General features: G+C 43.7%; 1 protein-coding gene across 3 annotated transcripts in view; it reads left to right on the forward strand.

Annotated features, from left to right (window-relative positions):
* Positions 1-20138, forward strand: part of LOC121578809 (E3 ubiquitin-protein ligase RNF123) — a 266423-nt gene that overhangs the window by 63635 nt on the left and 182650 nt on the right. For all 3 annotated transcript variants that reach the window (XM_045223719.1, XM_045223721.1, XM_045223720.1), the window contains exons 24-30: positions 201-284; positions 2428-2535; positions 5602-5779; positions 6442-6516; positions 14220-14307; positions 16234-16321; positions 16635-16719. In XM_045223719.1, coding sequence (XP_045079654.1) covers positions 201-284; positions 2428-2535; positions 5602-5779; positions 6442-6516; positions 14220-14307; positions 16234-16321; positions 16635-16719 — 706 coding nt within the window. The remainder of the gene's footprint in view (positions 1-200; positions 285-2427; positions 2536-5601; positions 5780-6441; positions 6517-14219; positions 14308-16233; positions 16322-16634; positions 16720-20138) is intronic.

Below are 20138 nucleotides of genomic sequence, written 5' to 3' on the forward strand. Positions count from 1 at the left end.
ATAAATAATATAAATACAATAATAAACAGTCAATGTATAACATCTATCTCCTGTGCTGTACTACTATGGTGATATGTGATTTGCTACCTTTAAGATTAATTCACCTAAAATGTAAGTCGCTCCGGACAAGAGCATCCTGCTAAATAACTAAAATGTGAATGTATACGTCACTGAGCTGTGTCCTGTACCTTTCCCTTCAGATGGTGGTGGTGTCGGACGACGTCCATGAATACGCTGTGGCGCTGAAGGACACCGAGGAGAAGATGGCACGCTGCCCAGCAAGAGTAAAATACACTACTCCTCACTATTTTATATAAATCTGTTATTGAACTATTATAAGTCTGTAATGTTTAGTATCATAGAGGATAAGATGGCATGCTGCCCCAACCAGAAGATTACAAATATACTCTATCAAACTGTTGTTAAGTATAATAGTTTAATAGTACTGTATAATAGTATAATCATCCATGAATATGCTGTGGCTCTGAAGGACACTGAGGTAAAGCACACGCTGCCACAGCAGACTAAATACACATTTCATTTTATCAATCTGTTACGTATCAATAGTTATGGGGCTGTGTTTTGGTTGATCATTTCACATGATTTTAACTTTCATTTTTTGGTGTAGTTCTCAGTTCTGGAAAAGGCTTTAAATAAAGGTTAAAATTCTGGTCATATGACATGATCAACCAAAACACCAGGCCTTAATCATAGTCAGTAAAGTCTATTGTAGTATATTATGTAGTAGTTAATAGTACTACTAATAGTACTACTATCTATTATCTTTCATGCAATAGGTACAGCATAATGGTAGGATAAACTATACAAGACCATAATTATTGTATAACCAAATAGTCGTATCAGTGTAATGTTATTATCTATTGCGTTTAGTGTAATAGTCATATGTCGATCTGTTGACACGAGCATGGCAGGACTTTTCTAGTTAAAGGTTCTGCTGTCAAGTCATATTGTTCCAGTGGTTAGGGCCGGGTTTACAGTGCATTCCGACTCGTTGACTTTTTCCACATTTTGTTATTTTACTGCCTTATTTTTTAAAATTGATTAAATTGTCGTCGTCCCCCCCCCCATCAATCTACAAACTATAACCCATAATGACAAAGCTAAAACAGGTTGTTCGAGCTGTGTGCTGGTAGTTTAAACAGACAGCTCGGTACATTCAGCTTCTTACAAAAACAAGCAGTGATGATGTCAATCTCTCTTCCACTTTGACCCATGAGAGATTTTTTATTTATATATTTTTTAAAAGTCATTTAGCAGACGCTCTTATCCAGAGCGACTTACAATTAGTGAGTACATACATTTTTTTTCATACTGAGATTGACATGCATATCATTAATGTTAGCTCTCCGTGTACTTTTAAGGGCCAGCCGTGCTGCCCTGTTCTGAGCCAACTGCAATTTTCCTAAGTCCCTCTTTGTGGCACCTGACCACACGACTGAACAGTAGTCCAGGTGTGACAAAACTAGGGCCTGTAGGACCTGCCTTGTTGATAGTGCTGTTAAGAATGCAGAGCAGCGCTTTATGTAGACCGACTTCTCCCCATCTTAGCTACTGTTGTATCAATATGTTTTGACCATGACAGTTTACAATCCAGGGTTACTCCAAGCAGTTTAGTCACCTCAACTTGCTCAATTTCCACATTCATTACGAGATGTAGTTGAGGTTTAGGGTTTAGTGAATGATTTGTCCCAAATACAATGCTTTTAGTTTAGGAAATTATTAAAGTAGTTGGCAATATCAGTGGGTTTTGTGATATATGAGCCATCTGATTCAATGAATGATGGAGCCGAGTTTGCCTTTCTTCCAAAAATGTCATTTAAGGAACTCCAAAGCTTTTTACTATCATTCTTTATATCATTTATTTTTGTTTCATAGCATAGTTTATTTTTATTTAGTTTAGTCACATGATTTCTCAGTTTTTCAGTACGTTTGCCAATAGTTTGGGCTGCTAGACTTATTTGCCATACCTTTTGCCTCATCCCCCTAAGCCATACAATTTTTCAATTCCTCATCAATTGAAGGGGATTTAACTGTTTGATCGATGCAAACAGGATGCACCTGAGCTCAATTTCGAGTCTCATAGCAAAGGGTCTGAATACTTCTGTAAAGAAGGTATTTCTGTATTTTTAATACATTTTTAAAAATGTGTGTAAACCTGTTTTCGCTTCGTCATTATGGGGTATTGTGTGTAGATTGATGATTTTTATTTATTGAATCAATTTTAAAATAAGACTAACGTAACAAAATGTGGAAAAAGTCAAGGGGTCTGAATACTTTCCGAATGTACTGTACGTGTACGATAACGGTCTGAATGAACAGTCTGCTTTATTAGAGTGCTTTCTGTGATGAACAGCGCTATTATTAGTCATGTCTTTTTCTTACACTCTGAACGTGTCCACGTTTTAGAGACCAGACATCCTGGAGGAGCTGCAGAAGAGTCAGAAGGTGTTTGCTGAGAAGCTGAACCACCTGAGTAGGAGACTGGCCTGGATCAACGCTACCATCTACTGCAAGGTAGGAGACTGGCCTGGATCAACGCTACCATCTACTGCAAGGTAGGAGACTGGCCTGGATCAACGCTACCATCTACTGTAAGGTAGGAGACTGGCCTGGATCAACGCTACCATCTACTGTAAGGTAGGAGACTGGCCTGGATCAACGCTACCATCTACTGCAAGGTAGGAGACTGGCCTGGATCAACGCTACCATCTACTGTAAGGTAGGAGTCTGGCCTGGATCAACGCTACCATCTACTGCAAGGTAGGAGACTGGCCTGGATCAACGCTACCATCTACTGCAAGGTAGGAGACTAGCCTGGATCAACGCTACCATCTACTGCAAGGTAGGAGACTGGCCTGGATCAACGCTACCATCTACTGCAAGGTAGGAGACTGGCCTGGATCAACGCTACCATCTACTGCAAGGTAGGAGACTGGCCTGGATCAACGCTACCATCTACTGCAAGGTAGGAGACTGGCCTGGATCAACGCTACCATCTACTGTAAGGTAGGAGACTGGCCTGGATCAACGCTACCATCTACTGCAAGGTAGGAGACTGGCCTGGATCAACGCTACCATCTACTGCAAGGTAGGAGACTGGCCTGGATCAACGCTACCATCTACTGCAAGGTAGGAGACTGGCCTGGATCAACGCTACCATCTACTGCAAGGTAGGAGACTGGCCTGGATCAACGCTACCATCTACTGCAAGGTAGGAGACTGGCCTGGATCAACGCTACCATCTACTGCAAGGTAGGAGACTGGCCTGGATCAACGCTACCATCTACTGCAAGGTAGGAGACTGGCCTGGATCAACGCTACCATCTACTGTAAGGTAGGAGACTGGCCTGGATCAACGCTACCATCTACTGCAAGGTAGGAGACTGGCCTGGATCAACGCTACCATCTACTGCAAGGTAGGAGACTGGCCTGGATCAACGCTACCGTCTACTGCAAGGTAGGAGACTGGCCTGGATCAACGCTACCGTCTACTGCAAGGTAGGAGACTGGCCTGGATCAACGCTACCATCTACTGCAAGGTAGGAGACTGGCCTGGATCAACGCTACCATCTACTGCAAGGTAGGAGACTGGCCTGGATCAACGCTACCATCTACTGCAAGGTAGGAGACTGGCCTGGATCAACGCTACCATCTACTGCAAGGTAGGAGACTGGCCTGGATCAACGCTACCATCTACTGTAAGGTAGGAGACTGGCCTGGATCAACGCTACCATCTACTGCAAGGTAGGAGACTGGCCTGGATCAACGCTACCATCTACTGCAAGGTAGGAGACTGGCCTGGATCAACGCTACCATCTACTGCAAGGTAGGAGACTGGCCTGGATCAACGCTACCATCTACTGCAAGGTAGGAGACTGGCCTGGATCAACGCTACCATCTACTGCAAGGTAGGAGACTGGCCTGGATCAACGCTACCATCTACTGCAAGGTAGGAGACTGGCCTGGATCAACGCTACCATCTACTGCAAGGTAGGAGACTGGCCTGGATCAACGCTACCATCTACTGTAAGGTAGGAGACTGGCCTGGATCAACGCTACCATCTACTGCAAGGTAGGAGACTGGCCTGGATCAACGCTACCGTCTACTGCAAGGTAGGAGACTGGCCTGGATCAACGCTACCGTCTACTGCAAGGTAGGAGACTGGCCTGGATCAACGCTACCGTCTACTGCAAGGTAGGAGACTGGCCTGGATCAACGCTACCATCTACTGCAAGGTAGGAGACTGGCCTGGATCAACGCTACCATCTACTGCAAGGTAGGAGACTGGCCTGGATCAACGCTACCATCTACTGCAAGGTAGGAGACTGGCCTGGATCAACGCTACCATCTACTGTAAGGTAGGAGACTGGCCTGGATCAACGCTACCATCTACTGCAAGGTAGGAGACTGGCCTGGATCAACGCTACCATCTACTGCAAGGTAGGAGACTGGCCTGGATCAACGCTACCATCTACTGCAAGGTAGGAGACTGGCCTGGATCAACGCTACCATCTACTGCAAGGTAGGAGACTGGCCTGGATCAACGCTACCATCTACTGCAAGGTAGGAGACTGGCCTGGATCAACGCTACCATCTACTGCAAGGTAGGAGACTGGCCTGGATCAACGCTACCATCTACTGCAAGGTAGGAGACTGGCCTGGATCAACGCTACCATCTACTGTAAGGTAGGAGACTGGCCTGGATCAACGCTACCATCTACTGCAAGGTAGGAGACTGGCCTGGATCAACGCTACCATCTACTGTAAGGTAGGAGACTGGCCTGGATCAACGCTACCATCTACTGTAAGGTAGGAGACTGGCCTGGATCAACGCTACCATCTACTGTAAGGTAGGAGAGTACCCACAGAACCCAGCACATCTACTGCAAGGTAGGAGAGTACCCACAGTACCCAGCACATCTACTGTAAGGTAGGAGAGTACCCACAGTACCCAGCACATCTACTGGAAGGTAGGAGAGTACCCACAGTACCCAGCACATCTACTGTAAGGTAGGAGAGTACCCACAGTACCCAGCACATCTACTGCAAGGTAGGAGAGTACCCACAGTACCCAGCACATCTACTGTAAGGTAGGAGAGTACCCACAGTACCCAGCACATCTATTGCAAGGTAGGAGAGTACCCACAGTACCCAGCACATCTACTGTAAGGTAGGAGAGTACCCACAGTACCCAGCACATCTACTGTAAGGTAGGAGAGTACCCACAGTACCCAGCACATCTATTGCAAGGTAGGAGAGTACCCACAGTACCCAGCACATCTACTGTAAGGTAGGAGAGTACCCACAGTACCCAGCACATCTACTGGAAGGTAGGAGAGTAAAAAAACAGCCAATGAACCCGGTCACGGTCTTCGCTGTTCTGTGTGGAACACGTTGTGTGGCACACATTGTTCAAGAAAAGCTACAACATAAATTACTACTGTACCGTAGGTGTTGTTTTGCTTGTTTAAAACATCTCCCTCTGTGTTTTATTCCAGAAGAAGATCATTAAAACATCTCCCTCTGTGTGTTATTCCAGGAGAAGATGATTAAATCATTCTCTCTGTGTGTTATTCCAGGATAAGATGCTGGATGTGTACTGGCTACTGAGGGTATGCATCCTCACCATCCAGCACGCTGACAACACGGGAACGTTGTTCGCCTTCACCCCAGAGTTCTACCTCAATGTGGCCATGAACAGCTATAGCGCTCTCAAGAACTACTTCAGCCCCTCCAACTGCATGGACCAACTGCCAGGTAACCACACGCCCGCCCGCCCGCCCGCCTCCTGCCTGCTTTCCTGCCTGCTTTAAGGCTGTGTTTGTGGCCATGAACAGCTACTTTGTCAGGTGACAACAACACACTAAGGCTGGAGCCCTGTGCCATTATACTTAATTGATATGCAGATGATAGGCAGCCCTATTCCATTATAATTCATTGATATGCAGATGATAGGCGGCCCTATTCTATTATAATTAATTGATATGCAGATTATATGCAGACGATAGTTCTGCAATTTAACTGCTCGTTTTTCGTCTTCTACTCTGTTTGGCAGTTTAGTTGTGATAACTGTTATATTATTATTATTATTATATTATAACTGAATTTGCATACACATTTAAAGAGCATTATCAAATATGGCTCCTTTTGAGAATGTATTAAATCAACCTGTCAGGATGGAATCGTAAAGGCTGTGATCTCTCCTCAGTGACATCTCCTCCTGCTGACAAAGTCACTATTTATTTATCAATCATATTTATTTATAGCCATTTTTACATCTGCGATTGTCACAGAATGCTTGTACGGTAGCCCGGCCTAGATCCCTAAAGAGCAAGCAGAAGTACAGTAACCAGGAGGCTGTTTGTCCACTGTGTGATGTGGTCGTTAATCTCCCGGTCAATTGTGTGTCTTTTCCCCAGGCTACGAGGACACCCTCACTCAACTCGCTGCTATCCTCGCTAAGCACTTTGCTGACCCGCGCATCGTTGGAACAGGTGAGTGGAAGCAATCGCAGACATATCCATCATATTATACGCCATCATTTCATTTATTAGTAGGGGCCTGGAGTTATACCGAAACACATTACTGAAGAGAATCGACCTGACCATGAAGAACTCTGGTTTCCGAGTTACTAGGCCCTGGAGTTTTGCCTGCTCTCGTCTCAATTCCTGGCTCTATTTATCAATGCACAACAAGGAGAGATGAGAAGTGTGTGGGGCTCTGGTTTTCATCTGTATAGTTGGTCTTCCGTTTGTCAGCGCCTCACCTAAAGCCTTTATTTCTGTACCTGTTTATTATTAAGAAGAATACCTGAGAGACTACATACTGTAGTTCCTGTTTATTAGCTAACAGGTTTAAGAAGAAGTAGACAGATTCATCTCTAGAGCAGCAATGTGAATTAGTCACCCAGTCTGCATCCCAAATGGCACCCTGTTCCCTACATAGTGCACTGCTTTTGAACCTAGCTTTATGGGCCACACACATCTGTCTATGCTATTAACACAAGAGGACAGAGTCATCTGTTACCAGCTATTTTAATGGGAAATGTAGACTTTATATAGCCACCGGTACTGCTATTTTTCACCAGGATTAATTTCTAACTATAAGCGGATAATTAAAAGTTTTTACAATTGAGCTCCAGGCAGACAGAGTAAATGAAAGGAAGTGTCTGTTTGAGCTCCAGGCAGACAGAGTAAATGAAAGGAAGTGTCTGTTTGAGCTCCAGGCAGGAAATGTCTGTCTGTATTTTCAGATTGAGTGTTCAGCAGACCCTGGGTGGGTTCAAATACTATTTGAAATCATTCAAATACTTTTGAGTTTTCTCTCTATCCTGCCTAGTTGCCAATAGTGCCAGATGAGTGGGGTTTGTACTTTTTGGACTATTATATTGGTCCATTTAAGCCGGGTAAACTCAATCAAGCCCAGATAAAGGACAGTGAATTATTTCAAATAGTATTTGAACCCAGGTCTGATTCAGTATTCATTTGAATAATGTTATGTATCCTGGTGTGTGACACTGAGAATAGTCTTAATAGTATAACTCTCTCCAGTCACCTCAGATACACTTCAGTATGTGTCCCAAATGCACCCTATTCCTTATAATAGGGCCCGAAGGTAGTGCGCTATATAGTGAAGAGTGCCATTTCAGACGCACCCTAATTCTAATCTAACTCTATTCGTAAGACATCAGTCATGTCTTAGATACACATCTTAGTATTTATACAGTATGTAAAAAAAAAAATCCAACAGCATGGTCATATAAAAGCTTCAGTGTTCATTATTATTCTCGGTCACCTCTGTGCGTAACAAATGGCACCCTTTTCTCTATATAGTCCACTACTTTCAACCCAGAACCATATGGGCCCAAGTCAAAAGTAGTGCACTAAATAGGGAGTAAGGTGGCATTTGGAAGTCAGACAGTGTGTTTGTTTATTCTCTGGGCTCAGCGTTGCGTAACTCTGCGTTGTTGTTATGATTGCATTTCAAGGGTAAGACAGGATACATTCTTCTTATTTATACTCCATCATGTTTTTATTATTTTATTTTTTAGGGGGTAGATTAGCTTTAATATTGCAGATAGATTGTAACTTCCATCAATGTAATTGTCTGCATCACTTCCAATCCCCCATATGTTGTTATGCACCGTCATGTTTGTTTTGGCTTCATTAGAATGAGATTTTTCCCATCTCACTGTCTCAGATGGTTTGATACGTCAAAGGAGTTATGAAGCTTTCACCTTATTCAGTTCTCAGGGATCTGACTGTTATTGTTTTGGTTCTGATCCAGTTCAGTTAGCTCTTCTTAAAGGGGAACTGCACCCGCTGATTTGGCCTCGTTTTTTGGCTTGCTCCTCAAGAAATGCTGGCAGCCATGACAGAAGCCAAACGTGAGCTGGCTTGGGGGTGTGGATGTTTCTTGGGTGTGCCCTTGCCACCACCAAGACACACCCATCTGTCAGAACCTTGCCCGCAGCGGTTTCCTCCAACTCAATCACAACAAACAAACCTCCTGCAGGTGGAGTTCAATAACTACAGGGAGATGTATGGTGAGATGCTGGAGGAAGCTTTGAATAGGTCAGTAGCCTACAGAGTAATATGAGAAGAATGCAATTGCTGAATTGATGTAGATATTCTAAACTAAGTGTTTTAATAACTTTCAAAACAGTAACAGGTCCATGTAGAATAAACAACCATTTACATAATACCATAGAAGCAGTGTTCTGTTAAATAATCAATGTTCACCTTTCATCTTTCATTGTGATTCCCAGCCGATACAGATACTGTGACTATCAACATTTTGTCTGGTGGTAATGGGGCTACCTTGGCAAACATGTCAGAGCAGTCATAACTTCCTGTCTGGTGGTAATGGGGTTACCTTGGTAACATGTCAGAGTGGTCATAACTTCCTGCCTGGTGGTAATGGGGTTACCTTGGTAACATGTCAGAGTGGTCATAACTTCCTGTCTGGTGGTAATGGGGTTACCTTGGTAACATGTCAGAGTGGTCATAACTTCTTGTGTGGTGTCTCGTATACAACAGGAGTTCCCTGATCCTGGTGCAGAATACACAGGGTTTCACCCTCCCCATATTGACTGATAACATTCAATTCAATAATAAAAAAGACAATACAAGTAAAAACTGTATAGTAAAATGTTAATGCCGAGTGTCAGGTCCCTCTCCATTCAGAGACATCAGTATCAAGCCTGTCTGTCAGAGTGCCAGGTCTCTCTCCATTCAGAGACATCAGTATCAAGCCTGTCTGTCAGAGTGTCAGGTCCCTCTCCATTTAGAGACATCAGTAGCAAGCCTGTCTGTCAGAGTGTCAGGTCCCTCTCCATTCAGAGACATCAGTATCAAGCCTGTCTGTCAGAGTGCCAGGTCTCTCTCCATTTAGAGACATCAGTAGCAAGCCTGTCTGTCAGAGTGTCAGGTCCCTCTCCATTCAGAGACATCAGTATCAAGCCTGTCTGTCAGAGTGCCAGGTCTCTCTCCATTTAGAGACATCAGTAGCAAGCCTGTCTGTCAGAGTGCCAGGTCTCTCTCCATTCAGAGACATCAGTATCAAGCCAGTCTGTCAGAGTGTCAGGTCTCTCTCCATTCAGAGACATCAGTATCAAGCCAGTCTGTCAGATTACCAGGTCTCTCTCCATTTAGAGACATCAGTATCAAGCGTGTCTGTCAGTGTCAGGTCTCTCTCCATTCAGAGACATCAGTATCAAGCCCGTATGTCAGTCTGGACTTCATCACATCATCTTGCAAGTCTCCAAGTGCTGGCTCTATACAGGTATCTGTGAGAACACACACACATACAGTGAGGGAAAAAAGTATTTGATCCCCTGCTGATTTTGTACGTTTGCTCACTGACAGACATGATCAGTCTATAATTTTAATGGTAGGTTTACTTGAACAGCGAGAGACAGAATAACAACAACAAAAAAACAGAAAAATCCATATAAAAAATGTTATAAATTGATCATCATTTTAATGAGGGAAATAAGTATTTGACCCCTCTGCAAAACATGACTTAGTACTTGGTGGTAAAACCCTTTTTGGCAATCACAGAGGTCAGATGCTTCTTGTAGTTGGCCACCAGGTTTGCACACATCTCAGGAGGGATTTTGTCCCAATCCTCTTTGCAGATCTTCTCCAAGTCATTAAGGTTTCGAGGCTGACGTTTGGCAACTCGAACCTTCAGCTCCCTCCACAGATTTTCTATGGGATTAAGGTCTGGAGACTGGCTAGGCCACTCCAGGACCTTAATATGCTTCTTCTTGAGCCACTCCTTTGTTGCCTTGGCCGTGTGTTTTGGGTCATTGTCATGCTGGAATACCCATCCACGACCCATTTTCAATGCCATGGCTGAGGAAAGGAGGTTCTCACCCAAGATTTGACGGTACATGGCCCCGTCCATCGTCCCTTTGATGCGGTGAAGTTGTCCTGTCCCCTTAGCAGAAAAACACCCCCAAAGCAGAATGTTTCCACCTCCATGTTTGAAGGTGGGGATGGTGTTCTTGGAGTCATAGGCAGCATTCCTCCTCCTCCTCCAAACACGGCGAGTTGAGTTGATGCCAAAGAGCTCGATTTTGGTCTCATCTGACCACAACACTTTCACCCAGTTCTCCTCTGAATCATTCAGATGTTCATTGGCAAACTTCACAGTCCTGTATATGTGCTTTCTTGAGCAGGGGGACCTTGCGGGCGCTGCAGGACTTCAGTCCTTCACGGCGTAGTGTGTTACCAATTGTTTTCTTGGTGACTATGGTCCCAGCTGCCTTGAGTTCATTGACAAGATCCTCCCGTGTAGTTCTGGGCTGATTCCTCACCGTTCTCATGATCATTGCAACTCCACAAGGTGAGATCTTGCATGGAGCCCCAGGCTGAGGGAGATTGACAGTTTTGTGTTTCTTCCATTTGCGAATAATTGCACCAACTGTTGTCACCTTCTCACCAAGCTGCTTGGCGATGGTCTTGTAGCCCATTCCAGCCTTGTGTAGGTCTACAATCTTGTCCCTGACATCCTTGGAGAGCTCTTTGGTCTTGGCCATGGTGGAGAGTTTGGAATCTGATTGATTGGTTGCTTCTGTGGACCGGTGTCTTTTATACAGGTAACAAGCTGAGATTAGGAGCACTCCCTTTAAGAGTGTGCTCCTAATCTCAGCTCGTTACCTGTAAAAAAGACACCTGGGAGCCAGAAATCTCCATGTCGGAGAGTGGATAAATCGCCTTCCGTTCTATTGGTGAACGCGCAATCATTGGAGAATAAATTTGGACGAGCTCCGTTTGAGACTATCCTATCAACATGATCTGAAGAACTGTAATATCCTGTTTCACTAGCAGACTGGAATATGTTCTGGGATTCATCTGATTACATTGAGGAGTATACCACATCAGTCACCGGCTTCATTAATAAGTGCATCGACGACGTCATCCCCACAGTGACCGTGCGTACATATCCCAACCAGAAGCCATGGATTACAGGCAACATCCGCACTGAGCTAAAGGCTAGAGCTGCCGCTTTCAAGGAGCGGGACACTAATCCGGACGCTTATAAGAAATCCTGCTACGACCCTCCGACGAGCCATCAAACAGGCAAAGAGTCAATACAGGACCAAGATCAAGTCCTTCTATACCAGCTGACTCTCATAAAATACTGTACATATCACATTACACATGTAATCCTTAAGTCTATGGGCGCACCCGTGCATCAAACTAAGTAACATAATGTAAAAAATCCCAGTCAGTTTAAGATGGATATTATGGGCTGCGTCTCAATCAACTGCATCCGCCTATGTCGGCCTTCCGGTGGCCGAGTTTATCAGACCATGAGACATCCCGAATAAGTCTTCTCAAGAAAGAGTATGTAGCATCCGAATTAGAACAAACTAATATGACCGCTCTGTGGAGAGGGGGGAGTCCCACGAACACGATAGTCTTCTCCGTTTTGCTCCACGGACCCCACAAGTGTCACGGTACTCAACTGAAGGTGACCTATACAAACAAAACAAAGTATGGAGGTAGTTTTGTGCCAACAAAAAAAAAAAAGGAGTTTAATTTGTGTCCAAAAAAACTAAAATATTTCCAGAGCTTTCTTGGTTACATCTCCTGGATATAGGATAGAAACTTCAAAACCTTATTCCTTATGATTTATTTTTTGACTCTCTTTTGCCATGTATGAATGTGTTATTCAATGTGTTCCTATGGGCTTTAGTAGTAAATACCATGTTCTATATCTTATTATACTTTTTTATACCTAAAGGGGTCCTAAAATTCCAAATCAAATAGCTAAATGATCCATGGTATGACCACCTTAAAACAATTCCATATGTTAGCTTAGTGTAAATTGTAATCATTCAGAGAATGTATTGATTGATCCAGAAGCACATAGACTGTAATACAAAAATAAGCTGACAGTTGCCTGCCCACCTAATGGCCCGTCCAAACTACACCTAATGGCCCGTCCAAACTACACCTAATGGCCCGTCCAAACTACACCTAATGGCCCGTCCAAACTACACCTAATGGCCCGTCCAAACTACACCTAATGGCCCGTCCAAACTACACCTAATGGCCCGTCCAAACTACACCTAATGGCCCGTCCAAACTACACCTAATGGCCCGTCTAAACTACACCTAATGGCCCGTCTAAACTACACCTAATGGCCCGTCCAAACTACACCTAATGGCCCGTCCAAACTACACCTAATGGCCCGTCCAAACTACACCTAATGGCCCGTCCAAACTACACCTAATGGCCCGTCCAAACTACACCTAATGGCCCGTCTAAACTACACCTAATGGCCCGTCCAAACTACACCTAATGGCCCGTCCAAACTACACCTAATGGCCCGTCCAAACTACACCTAATGGCCCGTCTAAACTACACCTAATGGCCCGTCTAAACTACACCTAAACTTTATTTAAACTAATTTCACACAAGACAATATTAAATCACCTGATGGGTGACAATCTTATCAATTGTCACATTTGAGACTGATGAACAGCACAGCGTGCATTGACAAAGAAGGGAACTGAGCTTACCAAACAGCACTTTTTCCAAATCATCATACAGAGGTCCATGCAGGCCAGATGTTGATTGCTATACCCTATCGGAAAGAGCGGATTCTGTTTCTAATGAACCTGTGGTATTTGGCAAGATCTCCAAATTGCGAAGATTGGCTTTGTTTCAAAATACAACTTTTTCCTAGAATCACAAACGCGTTCCTCACGTGGCTACTGGCGGCCATTTTTAAAGAATATCCTTTATTTTGTTTGGTTATATTCTTACTGTAAGATATGTGTTTTGGCTGGTAGGGCAGGATAATATGAGTGTGATGTCTGCTAAAAAAATTTTTAGGACCTTCCTATACAAAATATTAATGGATTTCTTTGGGATTGTGTTTATTACAGTAAATAGACTGGTGGATACTGGTGCAAATCAACACCGGGCTATTCTGCTGTTAAATATGCATATATTGTAATGACCGTCAAGGCGCTTTGAGGTAGAAATGCATTAACGATATGCATTAACGATAAGCCTACGTAATAAAAGAAAGATGGCACTTCTAACATCCTATTTCACGCCATAGCTTGCTGAATTTGCAATAACCTTTCATCCATTTTGATTTTGGCACAAATGGAAATGTGGCATTGACTCACCCATGGGTTGATGGTTCAGCATTGTCTTAATGAAGAGTTTGGTGTTCGACATGCACGCGCAGTTACAAGCCTTCAAGAGTTAGCGGCAGGCGGACGAGCAATATCCACCGTTGTAGTACGGATGAAGCCTGAGCTGGAAAGTGAAGCTAACTGAAGCTGGTTAGCTCTATAAAACTCTGAGTAGATCTAGCTTGCTTCGACCTGGAAAGTGAAGCTAACTGAAGCTGGCTAGTTCTATAAAACCCTGAGTAGATCTAGCTTGCTTTGACCTGGAAAGTGAAGCTAACTGAAGCTGGCTAGTTCTATAAAACCCTAAGTAGATCTAGCTTGCTTCAACCTGGAAAGTGAAGCTAACTGAAGCTGGCTAGTTCTATAAAACCCTGAGTAGATCTAGCTTGCTTCGACCTGGAAAGTGAAGCTAACTGAAGCTGGCTAGCTCTATAAAACCCTGAGTAGATCTAGCTTGCTTCGTAGCACTCTGGTGTCTGGTTGAGTATATGAATTTTAAACATCGTTGTGTTTGTGTGTTTCTCTCCCCGTAGACATCAAAGACTCCCTCATGCAGGCTCTGGCCAGTTACGTGTGTTACCCACAATCCCTCAGAGCCGTGGAGAGGATCCCAGAGGAACAGTGAGTACTGTATGTGTATTGTAGTGCATGCGTTTGTGTGTGTTTTATTCTCAAGGTCTTGTCAACATACCAAAAACAGACACCAAATAGCCTCTTCTCTCTGCCAATCATTTCTCTCACTTATATCAGGTGTGTCTTGCAAGCTGTGTCCTATGTGAAAGCATCACTGAGTCTGTATGTGAAAGCCTTTGGAAAGTATTCAGACCCCTTGACTTTTTCCACATTTTGTTAGGTTACAGCCTTATTATAAAATGTAGTAAATTGTTTTTTTCCCTCATCAATCTACACACAATACCCCATAATGACAAAGCAAAACAGGTTTTTAGAAATTTTTGCTAATTTATTAAAAATAAAGAACTGAAATATCACATTTACATAAGTATTCAGACCCTTTACTCAGTACTTTGTTGAAGCACCTTTGGCAGCGATTACAGCCTCGAGTCTTCTTGGATATGACGCTACAAGCTTGGCACACCTGTATTTGGGGAGTTTCTCCCATTCTTCTCTGCAGATCCTCTCAAGCTCTGTCCGATTGGATGGGGATCGTCGATGCACAGCTATTTTCAGGTCTCTCCCGAGATGTTCGATCGGGTTCAAGTCCGGGCTCTGGCTGGGCCACTCAAGGACATTCAGAGACTTGTCCCGAAGCCACTCCTGCGTTGTCTTGGCTGTGTGCTTAGGGTCGTTGTCCTGTTGGAAGGTGAACCTTCGCCCCAGTCTGAGGTCCTGAGCGCTCTGGAGCACGTTTTCATCAAGGATCTCTCTGTACTTTGCTCCGTTCATCTTTGCCTCGATCCTGACTAGTCTCCCAGTCCCTGCCGCTGAAAAACATCCCCACAGCATGATGCTGCCACCACCATGCTACACAGTAGGGATGGTGCCAGGTTTCCTCCAGACGTGACACTTGGCGTTCAATCTTGGTTTCATCAGACCAGAGAATCTTGTTTCTCATGGTCTGAGAGCCTTTAGGTGCCTTTTGGCAAACTCCAAGCGGGCTGTCATGTGCCTTTTACTAAGGAGTGGCTTCCATCTGGCCACTCTACCATAAATGCCTGATTGGTGGAGTGCTGCAGAGATGGTTGTCCTTCTGGAAGGTTCTCCCATCTCCACAGAGGAACTCTGGAGCTCTGTCAGTGAGCATCGGGTTCTTGGTCACCTCCCTGACCAAGGCCCTTCTCCCCCGATTGCTCAGTTTGGCCGGGCGGCCAGCTCTAGGAAGAGTCTTGGTGGTTCCAAACTACTTCCATTTAAGAATGATGGAGGCCACTTGTTCTTGTGGACTTTCAATGCTGTAGAAATGTTTTGGTACCCTTCCCCAGATCTGTGCCTCGGCACAATCCTGTCTCTGATCTCTACGGACAATTCCTTTGACCTCATGGCTTGGTTTTTGCTCTGATATGCACTGTCAACTGTGGGACCTTATATAGAAAGGTTGTGTGCCTTTCCAAATCATGTCCAATCAATTGAATTTACCACAGGTGGACTCCAATCAAGTTGTAGCAACAACTCAAGGATGATCAATGGCAACAGGATGCGCCTGAGCTCAATTTCTAATCTCATAATAAACGGTCTGAATACTTATGTAAATAAGATATTTCTGTTTTTTATTTTTAATACATTTGCAAACATTTATAATAACCTGTTTTCACTTTATTATGGGGTATTGTGTGTAGATTGCTGAGGAAATGTATTTATTTAATCCATTTTAGAATAATGCTGTAACGTAACATCAAAATGTGGAAAAGGTCAAGGGGTCTGAATACTTTCCGAAGGCACTGTATGTGAAAGCATCACTGAGTCTGTATGTGAAAGCATCACTGAGTCTGTATGTGAAAGCATCACTGAGTCTGTATGTGAAAGCATCACTGAACCTGTATGTGAAAGCATCACTGAGTCTGTATGTGAAACGGTATGTTTGTCTCCTAGACGTGTGTCCATGATGAGAAACCTGCTGGCTCCGTATGAACAGAGGCCCTGGGCTCAGACCAACTGGATCCTGGTGCGACTGTGGAGGGTACGTACCCTGTCCTTGGTTCGCCCCTATCAACACCATGCCCGCTGCTGTCTTATATATTGGGTTCTGAGTGCACAAGGTCACTGTTGTCCCACCATGGGTTCTGTTGCAAGGCTGTGGGTTCTCGCTCTCTCTCTTGTCCTCTTCTATATTGTCCTCACTGACCCCAGCCTCACCATGGGGTTCTCTTGTCCCTGACCTCTTCTATATTGCCCTCGCTGACCTCAGCCTCACCATGGGTTCTCTTGTCCCAGACCACTTCTATATTGTCCTCACTGACCCCAGCCTCACCATGGGTTCTGTTCTTCTACAGGGCTGTGGGTTTGGGTACAGATACACACGGCTGCCTCATCTGCTCAAAACCAAACCAGAGGATACCAACCTTCCCAGTCTGCAGAGTAAGTCTTCTCCTCCTATCTCCCCCTCTCCCTCTTCATTGCCCTCCCCTTCTTCTCGCCCCCCCCTCTTTTCCTCTACTACCTCTCTGTCCTCCCACCCCTCTCTGTCCTCCCACCCCTCTGTCCTCCCACCCCTCTCTGTCCTCCCACCCCTCTGTCCTCACACCTCTCTCTCTCCTCTCAGCTCTTTCTCCTCTCTCTCCTCTCTTCTCCTCTACCACCTCTCTGTTCTCTCCATCTTTCTCCTCCTTTCCTTCCTTCCTCTCTCTCCCTATTTCTCTTCTCTCCCCTCCTCCTCTTCTCTCTCCTCTCTCCTCCTCTACAATCCAGGGTTACTCCAAGCAGTTTATTTGTCTCAACTTGCTCAATTTCCACATTATTCATTACGAGATGTAGTTGAGGTTTAGGGCTTAGTGAATGATTTGACCCAAATACAATGATTTTAGTTTTGGAATTATTCAGGACTAACTTATTCCTTCCACCCACTTCGAAACTAACTGCAACTCTTTAAGTGTTGCAGTTATTTCAGTTGCTGTAGTAGCTGACGTGTATGGTGTTGAGTCATCCGCATACATGGCTTTACTCAAAGCCAGTGGCATGTCGTTAGTAAGGTCGCTTTGGATAAGAGCGTCTGCTAAATGACTAAAATGGAAATGGAAAGATGGAAAAAAGCAAGGGGCCTAGACAGCTGCCCTGGGGAATTCCTGATTCCACCTGGATTAAGTTTGAGAGTCTTCCATTAAAGAACACCCTCTGTGTTCTGTTAGACAAGTAACTCTTTATCCACAATATAGCAGGGGGTGTAAAGCCATAACACACACGTTTTTCCAGCAGCAGACTATGATCGATAATGTCATAAGCCGCACTGAAGTCTAACAAAACAGCCCCCACAATATTTGTATCATCAATTTCTCTCAGCCAATCATCAGTCATTTGTGTAAGTGATGTGCTTGTTGAATGTCCTTCCCTATAAGCGTGCTTAAAGTTGGTTGTCAATTTGTTTACAGTAAAATAGCATTGTATCTGGTCAAACACAATTTTTTCCAATAGTTTACTAAGGGTTGGTAACAGGCTAATTGGTCGGCTATTTGAGACAGTAAAAGGGGCTTTATTATTCTTAGGTATCGGAATTACTTTTGCTTCCCTCCAGGCCTGAGGGCACACACTTTCTAGTAGGCTTAAATTGAGAATATGGCAAATAGGAGTGGCAATATAGTCCGCTATTATCCTCAGCAATTTTCCATCCAAGTTGTCAGACCCCGGTGGCTTGTCATTGTTAATAGACAACAATAATTTGTTCACCTCTTCCACACTCACTTTACAGAATTCAAAATGACAGTGTTTGTCTTTCATAATTTGGTCAGATATACTTGGATGTGTAGTGTCAGCAATTGTTGCTGGCATGTCATGCCTAAGTTTGCTTATCTTGCCAATGGAAAAAATGATTAAAGTAGTTTGCAATATCAGCTGGTTTTGTGATGAATGAGCCATCTGATTTAATGAATGATGGAGCCGAGTTTGCCGTTTTTCCCAATATTTAATTTAAGGTGCTCCAAAGCTTTTTACTATCATTCTTTATGTCATTTATCTTTGTTTCATAGTGTTGTTTCTTCTTCTTTTTATTCAGTTTAGTCACATGATTTCTCAATTTGCAATACGTTTGCCAATCGGTTGTGCAGCCAGACTTATTTGCCATTCCTTTTGCCTCATCCCTCTCAACCATACAATTTTTCAATTCCTCATCAATCCACTGGGATTTAAGTTTTTACAGTCAATTTCTTAATGGGTGCATGCTTATTAGTAACTTGAATAAGCAATTTCAGAAAAAGTGCAGCTTCTGGTTGCTCCTCATTACACACCACGGACCAACATATATTCTTTACATCAACAATGTAGGAATCACTACAAAACGTATTGTATGACCTCTTATACACAATATTAGGCCCAGCCTTTGGAACTTTGGTTTTCCTAGATATGGCTACTATATTGTGAGCACTACCTCCAATGGATTTGGATACTGCTTTCAAACAAATCTATGCAGCATTAGTAAAGATATGATCAATACATGTTGATGATTTAATTCCTGTACTGTTTTAAACTACCCTGGTAGGTTGACTGATAACCTGAACCAGGTTGCAGGCACTGGTTACAGTTTGAAGTTTTCTCTTGAGTGGGCAGCCTGATGAAACCCAGTCAATATTTAAATCACCCAGAAAGTATACTTCTCTATTGATATCACATACATTATCAAGCATTTCACACATGTTATCCAAATACTGACTGTTAGCACTTGGTGGTCACCCCCTGCTATATTGTGGATAAAGAGTTACTTGTCTAACAGAACACAGAGCGTATTCTTTAATGGAAGCATCTCCAACATAATCCAGGTAGAATCAGGAATTCTCCAGGGCAGCTGTCTAGGCCCCTTACTTTTTTCAATCTTTACTAAAGACATGCCACTGACTTTGAGTAAAGCTAGTGTCTATGTATGTGGATGACTCAACACTATACACGTCAGCTACTACAGCGACTGAAATGACTGCAACACTTAACATAGAGCTGCAGTTAGTTTCAGAATGGGTGGCAAGGAATAAGTTAGTCCTAAATATTTCAAAAACTAAAAGCATTGTATTTGGGACAAATCATTTACTAAACCCTAAACCTCAACTAAATCTTGTAATAAATAATGTGTAAATTGAGCAAGTTGAGGAGACTAAACTGCATGGAGTAACCCTGGATTGTAAACTGTCATGGTCAAAACATGTTGATACAACAGTAGCTAATATGGTGAGAAGTTTGTCCATAGTAAAGCGCTGCTTTACCTTCTTAACAGCACTATCAACAAGGCAGGCTTTAGTTTTGTTGCAACTGGACTACTGTTCAGTCATGTGGTCAGGTGCCACAAAGAGGGACTTAAGAAAATCGCAATTGGCTCAGAAGAGGGCAGCACGGCTGGCCCTTGGATGTACACAGAGAGCAAACATTAATAATATGCATGTCAATGTCTCCTGGCTCAAAGTGGAGTGGACTTCATCACTACTTGTATTTGTGAGAGGTATTGACATTTTAAAAGACTAGCTCACAGCTCAGACACCCATGCATACCCACAAGACATGCCACCAGAGGTCTCTTCTCAGTCCCCAAGTCAAGAACAGACTATGGGAGGCGCACAGTACTACATAGAGCCATGAATGCATGGAACTCTATTCCACATCAGGTAACTAATGCAAGCAGTACAATCTGATAAAAAAACAGAAAAAAATACACCTTATGGAACAGCGGGGACTGCGAATCAATGCAAACCGAGGCGCAGACACATGGTAACATACGCACTATACACACACATATACATGGATTTTGTGTTGCAGATACAGTGCCTTGCAAAAGTATTCATCCCCCTTGGCGTTTTTCCTATTTTG

This window comes from Coregonus clupeaformis, chromosome 12 (assembly GCF_020615455.1).
Source record: "Coregonus clupeaformis isolate EN_2021a chromosome 12, ASM2061545v1, whole genome shotgun sequence".
NCBI classification, from domain to species: Eukaryota; Metazoa; Chordata; class Actinopteri; order Salmoniformes; family Salmonidae; genus Coregonus; species Coregonus clupeaformis.